The sequence below is a fragment of the Tachypleus tridentatus genome, chromosome 3 (assembly GCF_004210375.1).
Source record: "Tachypleus tridentatus isolate NWPU-2018 chromosome 3, ASM421037v1, whole genome shotgun sequence".
Lineage (NCBI taxonomy): Eukaryota > Metazoa > Arthropoda > Merostomata > Xiphosura > Limulidae > Tachypleus > Tachypleus tridentatus.
This window is the reverse complement of record NC_134827.1, coordinates 86,939,557-86,954,197: the sequence shown is the minus strand read 5'-3', so window position 1 is coordinate 86,954,197 and position 14,641 is coordinate 86,939,557. Positions and strand designations below refer to the sequence as shown.

The 14,641-nt window shown below is 35.1% G+C and overlaps 1 protein-coding gene across 9 annotated transcripts in view; it reads right to left on the bottom strand.

Annotated features, from left to right (window-relative positions):
- The window catches only part of LOC143247406 (uncharacterized), a 298,078-nt gene that overhangs the window by 159,705 nt on the left and 123,732 nt on the right, over nt 1-14,641 (bottom strand). Inside the window, exon 1 of one of the 9 annotated variants that reach the window (XM_076495464.1) lies at nt 4,817-4,995. The exons of 6 other annotated variants lie outside the window; for them this stretch is intronic. In XM_076495464.1, the coding sequence (XP_076351579.1) occupies nt 4,817-4,836 (20 nt within the window). In that variant the 5' untranslated portion in view covers nt 4,837-4,995. Of the gene's footprint in view, nt 1-4,816; nt 4,996-14,641 lie in introns of those variants that run through there. 2 more of the 9 variants (XM_076495449.1, XM_076495451.1) reach the window with 2 other exon arrangements.

The window sequence follows — 14,641 nt, the reverse complement described above, 5'->3', positions numbered from 1 at the left end:
TAACGTAGCACACGTTTTGCTTTGCACCGAAACAAAAAAATGTAAGAGCATGAAAATGTAATTGATGAAATAAAATTAATGTTATCCCAAGCTACTTCTAACAAGGCTACGCGACTCCCCTGCCAAGGCTTCGCCACTGCCAAGGCTTTGCGACCCCCCTGCCAAGGCTTCGTGACCCCTGGGGTCGCGACCCACCGGTTGGGAACCCCTGAACTAGAAGGAAAGCAATAAGCGACAACACTTGGATTACTGGTATCTGACCGAATACACAACTACGGGTTCCTAAGTGCAGATCGGTAACAGTAAGCAGTTAGATTCACAATATGGGCAAGCTACAAACTTGGCTACGCCCAGACATACGTATAGCGTCTTTTCAACTAACCGAGGAGCTGTTATTTTATAACACAAGTTTTCGAAAATTATTCCTTTTTCTTGGTTTTTGAATTTCGCGAAAAGCTACTCGAGGACAATCTGTGCTAGACGTCCCTAATTTAGCAGTGTAAGACTAGAGGAAAGGCAGCTAGTCATCACCACCCACCGCCAACTTTTGGGCTACTCTTCTACCAACGAATAGTGAGATTGACATTATAGCGCTCCTACGGCTGAAAAGGCGGGCGTGTTTGGTGCGACTGGGATGCGAACCTGCGACCATCAGATTACAAGTCGCATACCTTAACCCAGCTGGCCATGCCGGACCAACTATTCCTGAGTATTAGACCCCACCCGATCCAAAAGTAATAGAGCTTACTGTTAAGCCATATTTTGATCCTATTATGTGGGCTTGCTATTGTGTGTTAAGATTAGTTACAATTAGACACAAAATTTCTGCTGCATTGTTGACATCTCCTGGGTATGGCAATCTAGTTTATGCTTTGTTTTGCAAAATTCTATATGCAAGTTGAACAAGGAACATAATGTTATTGCCATACTAGATGTACCTCCTCAGGACCCAAAGTGTTTTCGTTCAAGAGTAAATAAAACCAAGATTAAGAATAACAAATATTTATATTTCTTGATTTTCAGGTTCATATGTCACACTATGGTGTAACCTACAGAGTGCATAATTCTTCTCGTGATTCATGATATACACACCGTTTAACTGACGTCACGAGAGTACAAACTGCAAGGTTAAACGTTCCTTATATGACGAGATTTTAGTGTCTATTAACTGATTGGCAGACAACACACTGCTATATAGTAGTGCAAGTGGTTAAAACAGGTGACTCTTCCAGGCAGCCTTTGGTCTTCTTTCAGGAAAATCACTTAAAATATATATTAAGTACAAAAACTATGAGTTTATACTTTCATTATTACTCACTTGGGATAATTAATATTATTTTCATTAGGATTTTTGTTGATTTTTTTAGATGAAATGGAGATTGAGGCGGATAATGTTTACACTAATGTCACGTTGTTTGCGTTTAAAGCTGTATTTTTGTTTCTCGTGTCGTATAATAGCTAGCTTTAAAAGACGTCATGCTCCTTAACGAGAAATCCACTGTCTCTCGTAATACAGACATAACCTCTTGTACCCCCTTGAAAAACGCTTTGTTTCTTTTCTTGCTGTCCACTTAAGTAAATCAAAAGGAAAATAGTAACTTCACAGTTTCGTATTTTCTCTCTCGCCTACGTGACAGTTAGATGACACCGGTTCGCCTAAATCTTTACGTCATTTACGTGCGTCACTCTATCCAAATCGAGGCTGTAATATCTGTACGAAAGGCGACGTGATCTAACTAGTGTGGATTGAGGTTTATATCTCCATTGCTTGAACTGTGAATATAAAGTAATCTATTTAGTATTTTTTTATGATATTCGTTGATGGCGTCCAATGAGGGACCACGTTTGATGAACAGAACTTAGGTTTTCCTCTTTTAGTGGATTGCTCTTTAACATCTGGGTCCTAAAGGTTAATGAATGTCCTAGCCTGAAGATGTGTGTGTGTGTGTGTTTTCTTATAGCAAAGCCACAAAAGGCTATCTGCTCAGCTCACCGAGGGGAATCGAACCGCTGATTTTAGCGTTGTAAATCCGGAGACATATCGCTGGACTAGTGGGGACAGCCTGAAGATATAATAAGAAAAGAGTTTGCTGGTTTATATTGGTGCTTAACTAACTGCACACAACTAGTTGAAATGGAACATGGATATTTTGTTTCTCACTCAGCAATGATTCCTTTTATATACATTTGTAATAATTCCATATCCAATCCCGCTACATCGTTGAAATGATAATCTGAAATTTGTTTTACAGGGAAACCAAAACTTCACCCAAGGTACACTGAGAAGTTCAAATTTTACTTGCTTTGGTTTGTTTTGAATTTCGCGCAAAGCTACACGAGGACTATCTGCTCTAGCCGTCCCTAATTTAAAAATACAAAATTAGAGGGAAGACAGTTAATCATAACCACTCACCGCCAGCTCTTGGGCTACTCTTTTACTAAGCAAATAGTGGGATTGACTTTCACATTTTAACGCCCCGACGGCTAAAAGAGGCGAGCATATTTGGTGCGAAGGGGATTCGAACCCGCGACCCTCAGATTACGAGGCCAGTGCCTTAACCACCGGGTCATCCTGGGCATTTTAGGTGGTAAAGTATTAATGTGATAAACGCGTATTACTCGGTAAAGTATTGACCTGGTAAAACCGTATTACTCAGTAAAGTATTGACCTGGTAAAACCTTATTACTCGGTAAAGTATTGACCTGGTAAAACCGTATTACTCGGTAAAGTATTGACCTGATAAAACCGTATTACTCGGTAAAATATTGACTTGGTAAAACGTTATTACTCGGTAAAATATTGACCTGGTAAAACCGTATTACTCGGTAAAGTATTGACCTGATAAAACCGTATTACTCGGTAAAGTATTGACCTGGTAAAACCGTATTACTCAGTAAAGTATTGACCTGGTAAAACCTTATTACTCGGTAAAGTATTGACCTGGTAAAACCGTATCACTGGGTAAAGTATTGACCTGGTAAAACCGTATTACTCGGTAAAGTATTGACCTGGTAAAACCTTATTACTCGGTAAAGTATTGACCTGGTAAAACCGTATTACTCGGTAAAGTATTGACCTGGTAAAACCGTATTACTCGGTAAAGTATTGACCTGGTAAAACCGTATCACTCGGTAAAGTATTGACCTGGTAAAACCGTATTACTCGGTAAAGTATTGACCTGGTAAAACCTTATTACTCGGTAAAGTATTGACCTGGTAAAACCGTATCACTCGGTAAAGTATTGACCTGGTAAAACCGTATTACTCGGTAAAGTATTGACCTGGTAAAACCGTATTACTCGGTAAAGTATTGACCTGATAAAACCGTATTACTCGGTAAAATATTGACCTGGTAAAACGTTATTACTGGGTAAAATATTGACCTGGTAAAACCTTATTACTCGGTAAAGTATTGACCTGGTAAAACCGTATTACTCGGTAAAGTATTGACCTGATAAAACCGTATTACTCGGTAAAATATTGACTATTGACCTGGTAAAACCGTATTACTCGGTAAAGTATTGACCTGATAAAACCGTATTACTCGGTAAAGTATTGACCTGATAAAACCGTATTACTCGGTAAAATATTGACCTGGTAAAACGTTATTACTCGGTAAAATATTGACCTGGTAAAACCGTATTACTCGGTAAAGTATTGACCTGGTAAAACCGTATTACTCGGTAAAGTATTGACCTGATAAAACCGTATTACTCGGTAAAGTATTGACCTGATAAAACCGTATTACTCGGTAAAGTATTGACCTGATAAAACTGTATTACTCGCTAAAGTATTGACCTGGTAAAACCGTATTACTCGGTAAAGTATTGACCTGATAAAACCGTATTACGCTCCATTTTTAGTCGCTTTTATTTTTTCTCTTTCTCGTTCATTCAACAACACGAGACAGGTGGTTTAAATGAAGTGTGTGTGGATAAATTAACACTATCTACACTTATAGTAGCTTCGTTTGATAATAGACTTGATATCCTGAGAATGAATGGTCCTCCTCAATATTAGCACGTAACGGTCCCTCTGGAACTAGGGGTCGCTCCGTTACTACTAAACTATATATTGCCCGCAAAATCATTTTGGAACTGATGTAGTTTTTGACATAACAGTTTGCAGAAGTAATTCCAGGCTTCGCCAAGGAGACATCTTTATTCTTAAATCTACGCATATATCAACCCTAAAGTTATGTCTTTCTTCTTTCATCATCACAACCTAGGCCCAAAGGGTCGCGGGTTTGAGGTGTTGGTGGCGAATGGTGATGAGTGGCTCCATTCTCCTTTTTTTAATTAATGCTAATGCTTAATTAGGGACGGCTAGCGCAGATAGCTCTCGTGTAGCTTTGCTCGGAAAAGAAAATTCTTTATAAAATCTGCCTTTATCAAATTTTCAATCCAGTTTATATCAGTTTATTTCTTTACTCAAAATGTGTTTGTTGAAATCAAAATGTTCCTCTAAAACCTTTTACCTTAAAAACTTGTAATCACTTTGTACACAAAGTGTAAATAGAATGAACTTTAAGTATAATTCAAGAAATTGAAGGTTGGTTTAAGCTGTAATTTTCACATGTACTTTACTCCAATTAATTCAGAGAATTCTACAACTATTGTAACTTTGAGCTTATTTTATTTCTGTTTTCCTAGGCGACACCTATGTTTTATTACTGGTTTGACATGTTAATAGAGACCTATTCTAGAAACCTCAAAGATAACACTAAGTATTTCTCAAAATTAAAGATTTATATATAAACACTTCATCAACATCATTGAAAAGATAACTTTTAAGAATGTAAATATTTTAGGCTTACCTTCTAACAAACACTCGCATCCAGGGACTTCTTTTCACTTTCTTAGTCCAAGCACATTCGACTAGTTATCTCTTGATCATGTTTTTTTTTATCATAAAGTTTCCCGAGTTTATAAAAAAAACTGTCACGTGACAGTCAAGAGGTAAGTAGAACGACTGTTCCCAAAAGTGACAACTCGAAAATTCTGAACACACACACTCACACACGGTGTTTATCAAACTCTAGCTGATCGAGCACCGTACATGTGTCAGTGTTAAAAGCTTTAGGTGTACGTATTAGTTTTTCCGTTCAAACTGTAACATAATCTATTCTTACCACGTCCCCTCCTTGTGGAATACAATTTTTTCTTCTTCTTTAAATTGGTTTGACTGATTTCTCCTCTCAATAACAGACAAGAATGTGCGTTCTTTAGTTTGAAGATAAAATCAAAACTGCCCGATTTGTCGTAATTTCTTTACAAAAGGCGACATCTATAGGTGTAAGTGATAAACTTGTGCTCTCAGCGTCAGTATTGTTAGGTGGGTTTTTAAGAGCTTGCACTGGATACTCTTACATTTTAAAAATAAAATTGTTAAAATTGCAGAACCGACAATATATTTTATAAAAACGAAACGAAGAAAACAAACACAAAACAATGTTGCTAATTGTACTCTTGGGTTTGTTAAGTTAGGCTAGATGCAAGAGCCACGACAATTTTGTCCAGATCAAATTCTCGTACATTGAGAAGTACACATCTTATTTGATTTTCAATTAGATGACTATAAAATGCAGGTCAGGAACTCACGTGGCTTCGTATTCCCTGCCACCATTGTATCGTAATAAGACTCTATAATGACACAATTCTGTGATTAAAGTTAACATTTTAAAGACTAACAAGATAAGTGCTAAATTAGAGAATGAAAACTGGTTGTTGTATGGTAACAGATTATATATAAGTTGGTTGAAATATAGTTATTTGATCGCTCTTTACGTAAAATGGTTCAAGGGTCAGTGGTTTACCTTTTACATAAAATGGTTCAAGTGTAGGTCGTCGATAACTCAATGTTTATAAAAGCTGGTTTAAGTATAGGTCGTCAGTAACTTGAAGTTTATAAAAGCTGGTTCAAGTATAGGTCGTCAGTAACTTGATGTTTATAAAAGCTGGTTCAAGTACAGGTCGTCGGTAACTTGAAGTTTATAAAAGCTGGTTCAAGTACAGGTCGTCGGTAACTTGATGTTTATAAAAGCTGGTTCAAGTACAGGTCGTCAGTAACTTGATGTTTATAAAGCTGGTTCAAGTACAGGTTGTCGGTAACTTGATGTTTATAAAAGCTGGTTCAAGTATAGGTCGTCAGTAACTTGAAGTTTATAAAAGCTGGTTCAAGTACAGGTCGTCGGTAACTTGAAGTTTATAAAAGCTGGTTCAAGTACAGGTCGTCGGTAACTTGATGTTTATAAAAGCTGGTTCAAGTACAGATCGTCGGTAACTTGAAGTTTATAAAAGCTGGTTCAAGTACAGGTCGTCGGTAACTTGATGTTTATAAAAGCTGGTTCAAGTACAGGTCGTCGGTAACTTGAAGTTTATAAAAGCTGGTTCAAGTACAGGTCGTCGGTAACTTGATGTTTATAAAAGCTGGTTCAAGTACACGTCGTCAGTAACTTGAAGTTTATAAAAGCTGGTTCAAGTACAGGTCGTCGGTAACTTGAAGTTTATAAAAGCTGGTTCAAGTACAGGTCGTCGGTAACTTGATGTTTATAAAAGCTGGTTCAAGTACAGATCGTCGGTAACTTGAAGTTTATAAAAGCTGGTTCAAGTACACGTCGTCGGTAACTTGATGTTTATAAAAGCTGGTTCAAGTACAGGTCGTCGGTAACTTGATGTTTATAAAAGCTGGTTCAAGTACAGGTCGTCGGTAACTTGATGTTTATAAAAGCTGGTTCAAGTACAGGTCGTCGGTAACTTGATGTTTATAAAAGCTGGTTCAAGTACAGGTGGTCTTTCCACCTCACTTCCACGTATTTTATCCTGAATATTATTATTTCAAAAGAGAAACAATCGTTTTCGCTAGTAAAATCCGATGTCTAATCCATTACATGCATCCGTTTAAAATTGGCGAAGGATTGAACCGAATATCAACAAAATTGGCATATAACCTTAACACTTCTCGGGGTGAGACATATGGGGGTTGGCGTTTTGATCTGATTATCCAAGGTCACCCACCGAGTTCTCCCTGTGCTCTACTCTGTATATCGAACGATTACCTCTGTTATTACACTATAAATGAAAATCGAATCACATTAAATAAACTATCTTTTATACATGAGAAAATCCCAGATTGAGTCGGTAGAAAGACAAATTTAGGTACAGAGTGTTTTTATGTTCGGGTGAAATCTTTGGGTATACGTACAGAGAAATAACACATAAAACATGTGATAATTAGTGCTGAGAGGCGTAGGATTTATCTGAAACTGAAATACGCATCTGAAAACTGACAATTAGGTGAGTTCATTCCGCACTGTGCAACTCCGATTCGAAGAAAATTCCTGCATGATTTTAAGAGTTTGCCATAAAAATAGTCAAGGCCGAATGGTTTTAAAGAAAACCGAAGCTAAGCGCGTGTTAATGATTTTCAAAACGACGAAGAACGTAAAGAGAAATATGAATTAAAACAATGACCAAGCTTCACGTGTAAAGAGGTTAACAGAATAAGTTATAGGAACTGTACTTATGTATGTGACAAAAGTGCATCCAAGGAATTCTTTGACAACTGTGGAACAACAGATGGAATGTTAAGTACACACATGTAAAGTATATAAAACACACACACAGTTCATGTGGAAAACCCGTATCAAAATAAATCTTAAAAGTGGTTCCTTGGACGATTAAATTAACATTCCAAACGTTGAACGAAAGATATGGTGGTTCGTTTTTCACCTTCCTTTCTCTGCTGCTTTTAACAACACTCAACCCTCCTATTTCAAGTACTGAACAACAAATAACATTTTTAGTAAATGTTTATTTTTTTTATCTCTTTTACGTTTCTGGTAAATTTCGGTAATTCTTAACATACTTATCAAGTTCACGTACTAAAATGTATGTACTTATCAAGTTCACGTACTAAGATGTATGTACTTATCAAGTTCACGTACTAAGATGTATGTACTTATCAAGTTCACGTACTAAGATGTATGTACTTATCAAGTTCACGTACTAAGATGTATGTACTTATCAAGTTCACGTACTAAGATGTATGTACTTATCAAGTTCACGTACTAAGATGTATGTACTTATCAAGTTCACGTACTAAGATGTATGTACTTATCAAGTTCACGTACTAAGATGTATGTACTTATCAAGTTCACGTACTAAGATGTATGTACTTATCAAGTTCACGTACTAAGATGTATGTACTTATCAAGTTCACGTACTAAAATGTATGTACTTATCAAGTTCACGTACTAAGATGTATGTACTTATCAAGTTCACGTACTAAAATGTATGTACTTATCAAGTTCACGTACTGGGATGTATGTACTTATCAAGTTCACGTACTAAGATGTATGTACTTATCAAGTTCACGTACTAAAATGTATGTACTTATCAAGTTCACGTACTGGGATGTATGTACTTATCAAGTTCACGTACTAAGATGTATGTACTTATCAAGTTCACGTACTAAGATGTATGTACTTATCAAGTTCACGTACTAAGACGTATGTACTTATCAAGTTCACGTACTGGGATGTATGTACTTAATTTATTATTTTAGCTCTTTTTAACGCAAACTGGAGTTTATTATGAAACATATTTATAAACGTAAATCAAATCACAATCTATATTTCCAACATGTAGCTTTATAAGCTCAATATTTCGCTATTACAGCTTTGTTAGGATTTAACTAGATTATTGAAATTGTAGGACATTGATAGATCCCAACGAAGTTGTAATAGCGAAATACTGAGCTTATAAAGTTAGATTCTGAGGACACAGGTCGAGATTTTATTACTTCTTTGGTTTTATATATTCCTAACCGTTCGCTACTAGTGTAGGAAAGGAGAACCAGCTCAAACCACAATCACTAGAGAGCAAATCAAGGCTAGCATTCAGAACGACCACTTTGACAAACTAGAATGATAACAATACTATGTGATATAATCTTACATCCGACCGCACACATAATATCCTGATTTCAAGCCATTTTAAAACCATTTCGTTATTGTTTTTTTATGATTGTGTCCTTTGTCAGCCAGTAATTCCCTCTTGTTTCTTTTCTAAGAAGCTAAAATAATGATTTTTCTTCGTGTTTTGCATATATATCAAAGCTTCTAAGCCTAACTGGCTGCCGTCCCTAATTCTGAACTATACATATACATATATATACACTGATTAGATGGGTGGCAGCCAATCAGAAGCACCCAACCTTCCACTATCCACGTTAATGGGTATAGCTATCACTTTTATAACGAATCCGCAGATTAAAGTGCGGGGAATATTTTCTGGTAACGCACGAGTTAGAAACAGGCTCAGTAGCTCTGGAATAAAACGACTTCCAGAAGGTCAGTCGTCACTCTAATCATGATCTTAAGACCTATTTCTGTTACATTACATGTCCGAGAGCGTTACTAACCAATTAATTAATTACAGTTAAAGTGGGTTTACAGTAGAATCATCTTCATGGCACTTCTCTTACAAACAACACTATCATAGTGTTTAATTTTTATAGTGCATATTAGTCTATAAACGACATATTAACACTAGAAATAAATGACCTTCTAACACCAAAACGTTATTTTTATTTAATGATTCACTAAAACACAAACCGAAACTGACAGTAGAAAGCTTCAATTAAATAAAAACATGTTGTAAGGTGATGTATGAATACTGTCACAGTGTTGTTAAGTTGTTTTTATAATTCATTAACTACAGTTAAAGTGGTTTAAAGAAACAACGCTATCATAGTGTCGTAAGTTTTTTGTTTTATGTATTACTATCAAATTAATTAATTTGATACTTTTGTTTTACATTTTAACTGCATTCAGCCTCACGTATCGTATGGAAAGATGTAATTATTTGTTCGTGAGACAATTTCTTTCATTACGAAATATTTAATGAAAGTTTCTTCTATAGTTATTAGTAACATTCACAACCAATAAAACAGCATTTTGCAACGGACTGGTTAGCTTTGGACTCGTCACCACAGTTAACTTTACTTCGAAGCAAAGAATTAGTTAAATCCACTTTCAATCTAAACAATCAAATAAAATGTTTAACACGACATTCGCGTGTATTATCGTGTTAATTTGTTCAAAATGACTTTAAAGGTGTTAAAGTCTAGTGTCATTAGGAAATCTATAGACGCTCATAAAATTATTAAAGCCTTGTTACGAATGTTACCCTTATACCTCGGTTCCACAATCATTTTGGGCTTGAGCGTTGCCTGGTGGATAAGAGTATCGGACATGGGATCCGAGGGTCTCAGGATTGAAACATGGTTCTGCGAAACACACTCTGTACCTTCAGCTGTGGGCGAGTTATAAAAGTAAATACCAGTCCTACTATTCGGATAACTATAAAGCTTTTAAGGTAGTGGGTGCTACCGAATAATTACTGACTTTCCACTGGTCAGAAGTTCAAAGTTAGAAACGGTTTTCCTGGACCATATGTGTTTCTAACCCGACTTAAAAAGTATGCTAATGTTATGAGTAAGGTGTTCATCTATAAACGGTGCTCAGGTTCTTACTGTATACGTTAACATAACGTTAGAAAACAGCAACAACTAAAATTAATAGGATGAACTGTTCTGTTTTGTTCAAACGGAAAGATCTAATTTAATGCGTTTCCGAATTTTAAGATTCCTTGTTTGTTATAAAAATCATCAATACACAAGTTTTCTTTCTTTAAAAATAAAACAAATATTAAAATGTCTTTTTATTGTCTCTTTTATAGTGTTGATGTCACACTGTTGAACATAAAAAACTGTTTTAAACATTGGCTTACTTGATGTCTATTTTACTGTGTTCGTGTCACATTGTTACTAATAAAAAACTGATAAGTTAAAAATAGGTTTATTAATTGTTTGTTTTTTAGAGCCGATGTCACATTGTTGCTAATAACAAACTGATACATTAAAAGCAGGTTTACTTGCTGTCTGTTTTATAGTGTTGATGCCACATTGCCCGAATAAGAAACTAATATGTTGAATATTAACTTACATAATATCTGATTTATTGTGTAAGTGTCACATTCTTGCAAATAGGAAGCTAATAAGAGAGAAATTGACTAATTTATTGTCTCTTTAAATGTATTGGTGCCACACTGTTGTGATTATTGATAGGTTGAAAGATGGCTTATTTATTGTATGTTTTTTAGAGTTTATGCCACATTGTTGAGAAAGGAAAGCTGATAAGTTAAACATTGACGGTTTTATAGTGTCGATACTGCACTGTCGCGAATAAGAAACACAAACGTTAATTATACAATAAGAAGTTGTTTTTAGTTCTTTTTACGGTATCCAAATTCATCACTTTTTAATCATATAATATCACTCAACTTAAAGAGACATCATATTCTGGACATTTTATAAAAGACTATGACTGAATTTGACATAACTTAGTGTTTATATGTTCTTAAAGCAAAACTAAAAACAATCCGGCCATCAATATAGGTAATTAAATATTTATATATATATTTTTGTTTTTACTTATAAAGATCAGTATCCATTGTTTCATCAGTTGTGTATATTCGCTGTTGACGATATTTTTGGCCGTAAACCCAATAATATCTCATGAGGCTTGGCCAGCTTAGGAAATGTTGGTTAGTCCTAACTGAATAAAACAAGTAACGAAGAAAACTTTTCAAAAGTGGAAGTAAATGTAGGGATGGATAATGTAAATTCTTCAAAAACAGTGCAAACAAGATAGTATAGATGTTATTTGCACCATCCAACTTATGTAGCGTAAGCAAGAATTAACATGTAAATCAATATAAATAAATATTCAACCACAACTGAGTTTCGTTAATACTAATTTTGTCAGTTAACATTCTACGACACTGTATATAAGAACTGTTTAAAGTTCTGATGACCTTTTGAGGAGATATTTAAAATATCACTGATGAACAGTCCGAACCATCCCTACATAGGAAGTGCTATCGTCTGCCTGATAATAAGCTAAAATGAAAACAAATTTTAACAGTAAAACTACGATGATTCAAAGCAAAATTTAAAAAATATTGTGCAACCAAATAATTATTAAAAGTAGTACTAAATACATAATACAGTAGACGTCACTTAGGGAACACTGAAACATTAAATGTTAATTTGGACTTCTCTCGCAGACGTAAGTTTCTTTAAAAAAGTAACCTAGAGTAAAACGCCTGACTTTTTTTCCAGTTTTTTCGATCATGTCTTATGCCCAACGAATGTTTATTTAGCCATTCATACCGTCTAACGTTAACAGAGGAGCGGCCGCAGTGAGGAATTTGTAACAACACATGCTACTACATAAATTGTGTCGAGTTAGTAACACTAATTTTCTTACAGTACAACCAAAAACTAATGGTTTTGAAGATACAAAATAAGGAAACTAAATAATTCCCGAACCGTCCAAAAAAATGTAACAATATTTAATGTAATACGATCTAAACAACACGCTGAAAGTACTATTTGGTGAGTGCAATACCACCAGCCTAATTTGAAGCAACCAGTTAGATCTAACTACAGGAAGTAATAAATAAAGTTAACTCTTCTGTAACAGCCAAAAAGGAAACACCATAGACCTCTCGTAAGCTCAATAGAAATAATGAGACTTAGGAAACAAAGTTACAACAGTCGTTAACATGGGAACATGTGTATCTAATGTTCAAACTCTACACAGAAATGTTATATAGCTAATATTAACCATACATATTATAGGTGGTCAATCTACTAAAGTAGTTTAATAGTACTTTTAAAAACATTAAAGGAATCAAAGTGCAGAGTAAAAGTCTGTCAAATGTCGTCGTGATATCATATGAAGCTTACAACCTGTAACAATAATATCGTTGGATTTCTCTCAAACATTAATGAATTTTGTTTATGAGAAATGAGAGAGAGTTTATGACCTCTATCCACGAATATTATAACAGTGAAGAAAATTCTATCGTAACCAATATCTGAGGATAACAAAAGAGCGCACATTACTAATCTGAGTTGACGTTTATATTTTAAAGCGTTAACTGCGTTGTTTTAACGCAATTAATATAATATGAATTCGTACGAAAATAGGTATCATTGCATAGCTTAAAGTAATTCGAGGTATTGTAACTCTCGAATTGTGGGTTCGATCCCTATGATTGGCACAGCTCGAGTGTTTTTTTTTTTTAGCCAAGCCACATCGGGCTTTCAGTTGTATCCACGGAGGGGAATCAAACCTCTGATTTTAGTGTTGTAAATCCGTAGACTTACCGCTGTTCCAGCGGGGGACAGGGTTTAAAGAAGAAGTGATCATATCTTTCGCGGTGTATTTTAGCTTATCATATGTTCACTGCAAGTTTCAGGTATGTTAATTCTTTTTATCACTAAAAGCGTTTTCGCTTGTTGTAACGCATTAAAGACTGAGATAAAGTTATTATTACAATTTAAGGACGAACAGTATACTTCAGGAAATATTAATTAAAGTCAAAGGAAGACAGCTCAACCTAAGTCATAGATTACATTAGGTTAAAACACTGTTCGGTTTTCTATTTTTGAAAATTACAAAATCGTGCATTTAACTGCTGATTGAATAAAATATATTGGTTTTTTTAACCAAATGTTGTGCCTAATTCTGTTCTAATTAACATTTTTGTAGAAGCTTTTAAAATTTGTCTTTTTTCTGTAGGGTTGGGTCTTTTTGAGCTCGAACTAATCTATTGATTTAAAGTACTGGCACAGCGGAAAAGTTAGCTTGAAGTGAAATACTAAACTTATGATCTAACCTGTGAAGAAGTTGAACTGAACCTAGCTCTATTTTTCTTTTCTTGTTTGGCAATATACCAAACCGAATTCTCTAACGTAGCGAAATGTTTAAATGCATGATTAAATTTACAAAAAAGTTCTGAAGTAAAGCATTCCAGTTAAACATCCTTTCGGTAAAAAACGAAAGTTCTTGTAAAGATACTAGTTTGTCTTCAAGACCCCTGGTATTTCAGTCCGAGTAATATTAAATTAAAATGAAATATTCTCACGAAATGGGTTTTCACCACTTTCATACGTATACAATCCAATCTGTGTTGTTGAAGAGAACTTTGGACTCGCTACAGGCTTAATAAACAACAGCAACAACAACAAAATAAAACAAAACAAGAAATGCACAATTATAAGCAGGCCCAAAGCTAGTTCTAGCAAAATAATTTACAATATATGAAATAATGTGGCGAATAACTCTTCTAAAAATATATTAAGAATTTTCATTCTAGGTTATTTGTTTTGGATTTCGAGAGCTATCTGTGCGAGCAGTCCCTAATTTAGCAGTGTAAGACCAGAGAGAAGGCAGCTAGTCATCACCACCCACCGCCAACTCTTGGGCTACTCTTTTACCAACGAATAGTGGGATTGACTGTAACTTTATAACGCCCCCACGGCTGAAAGGGCGAGCATGTTTGGCGCAACCGGGATTCGAACCCGCGATCCTCAAATTACGAGTCGCACGCCTTAACACGCTTGGCCATGCCGGGCCCAAAAATAATAAACAAATAAAAGCTAAAGAGTTCAAGGCCTTTAATATTTGGTTATTTGTATCGATAAATATATGTTTGATCTAAAGTTAATTTGGTTAAAGTTACCAACTAAGTTATTAAATAGTCTAAAAAAATTTGGTTGTTTTCAT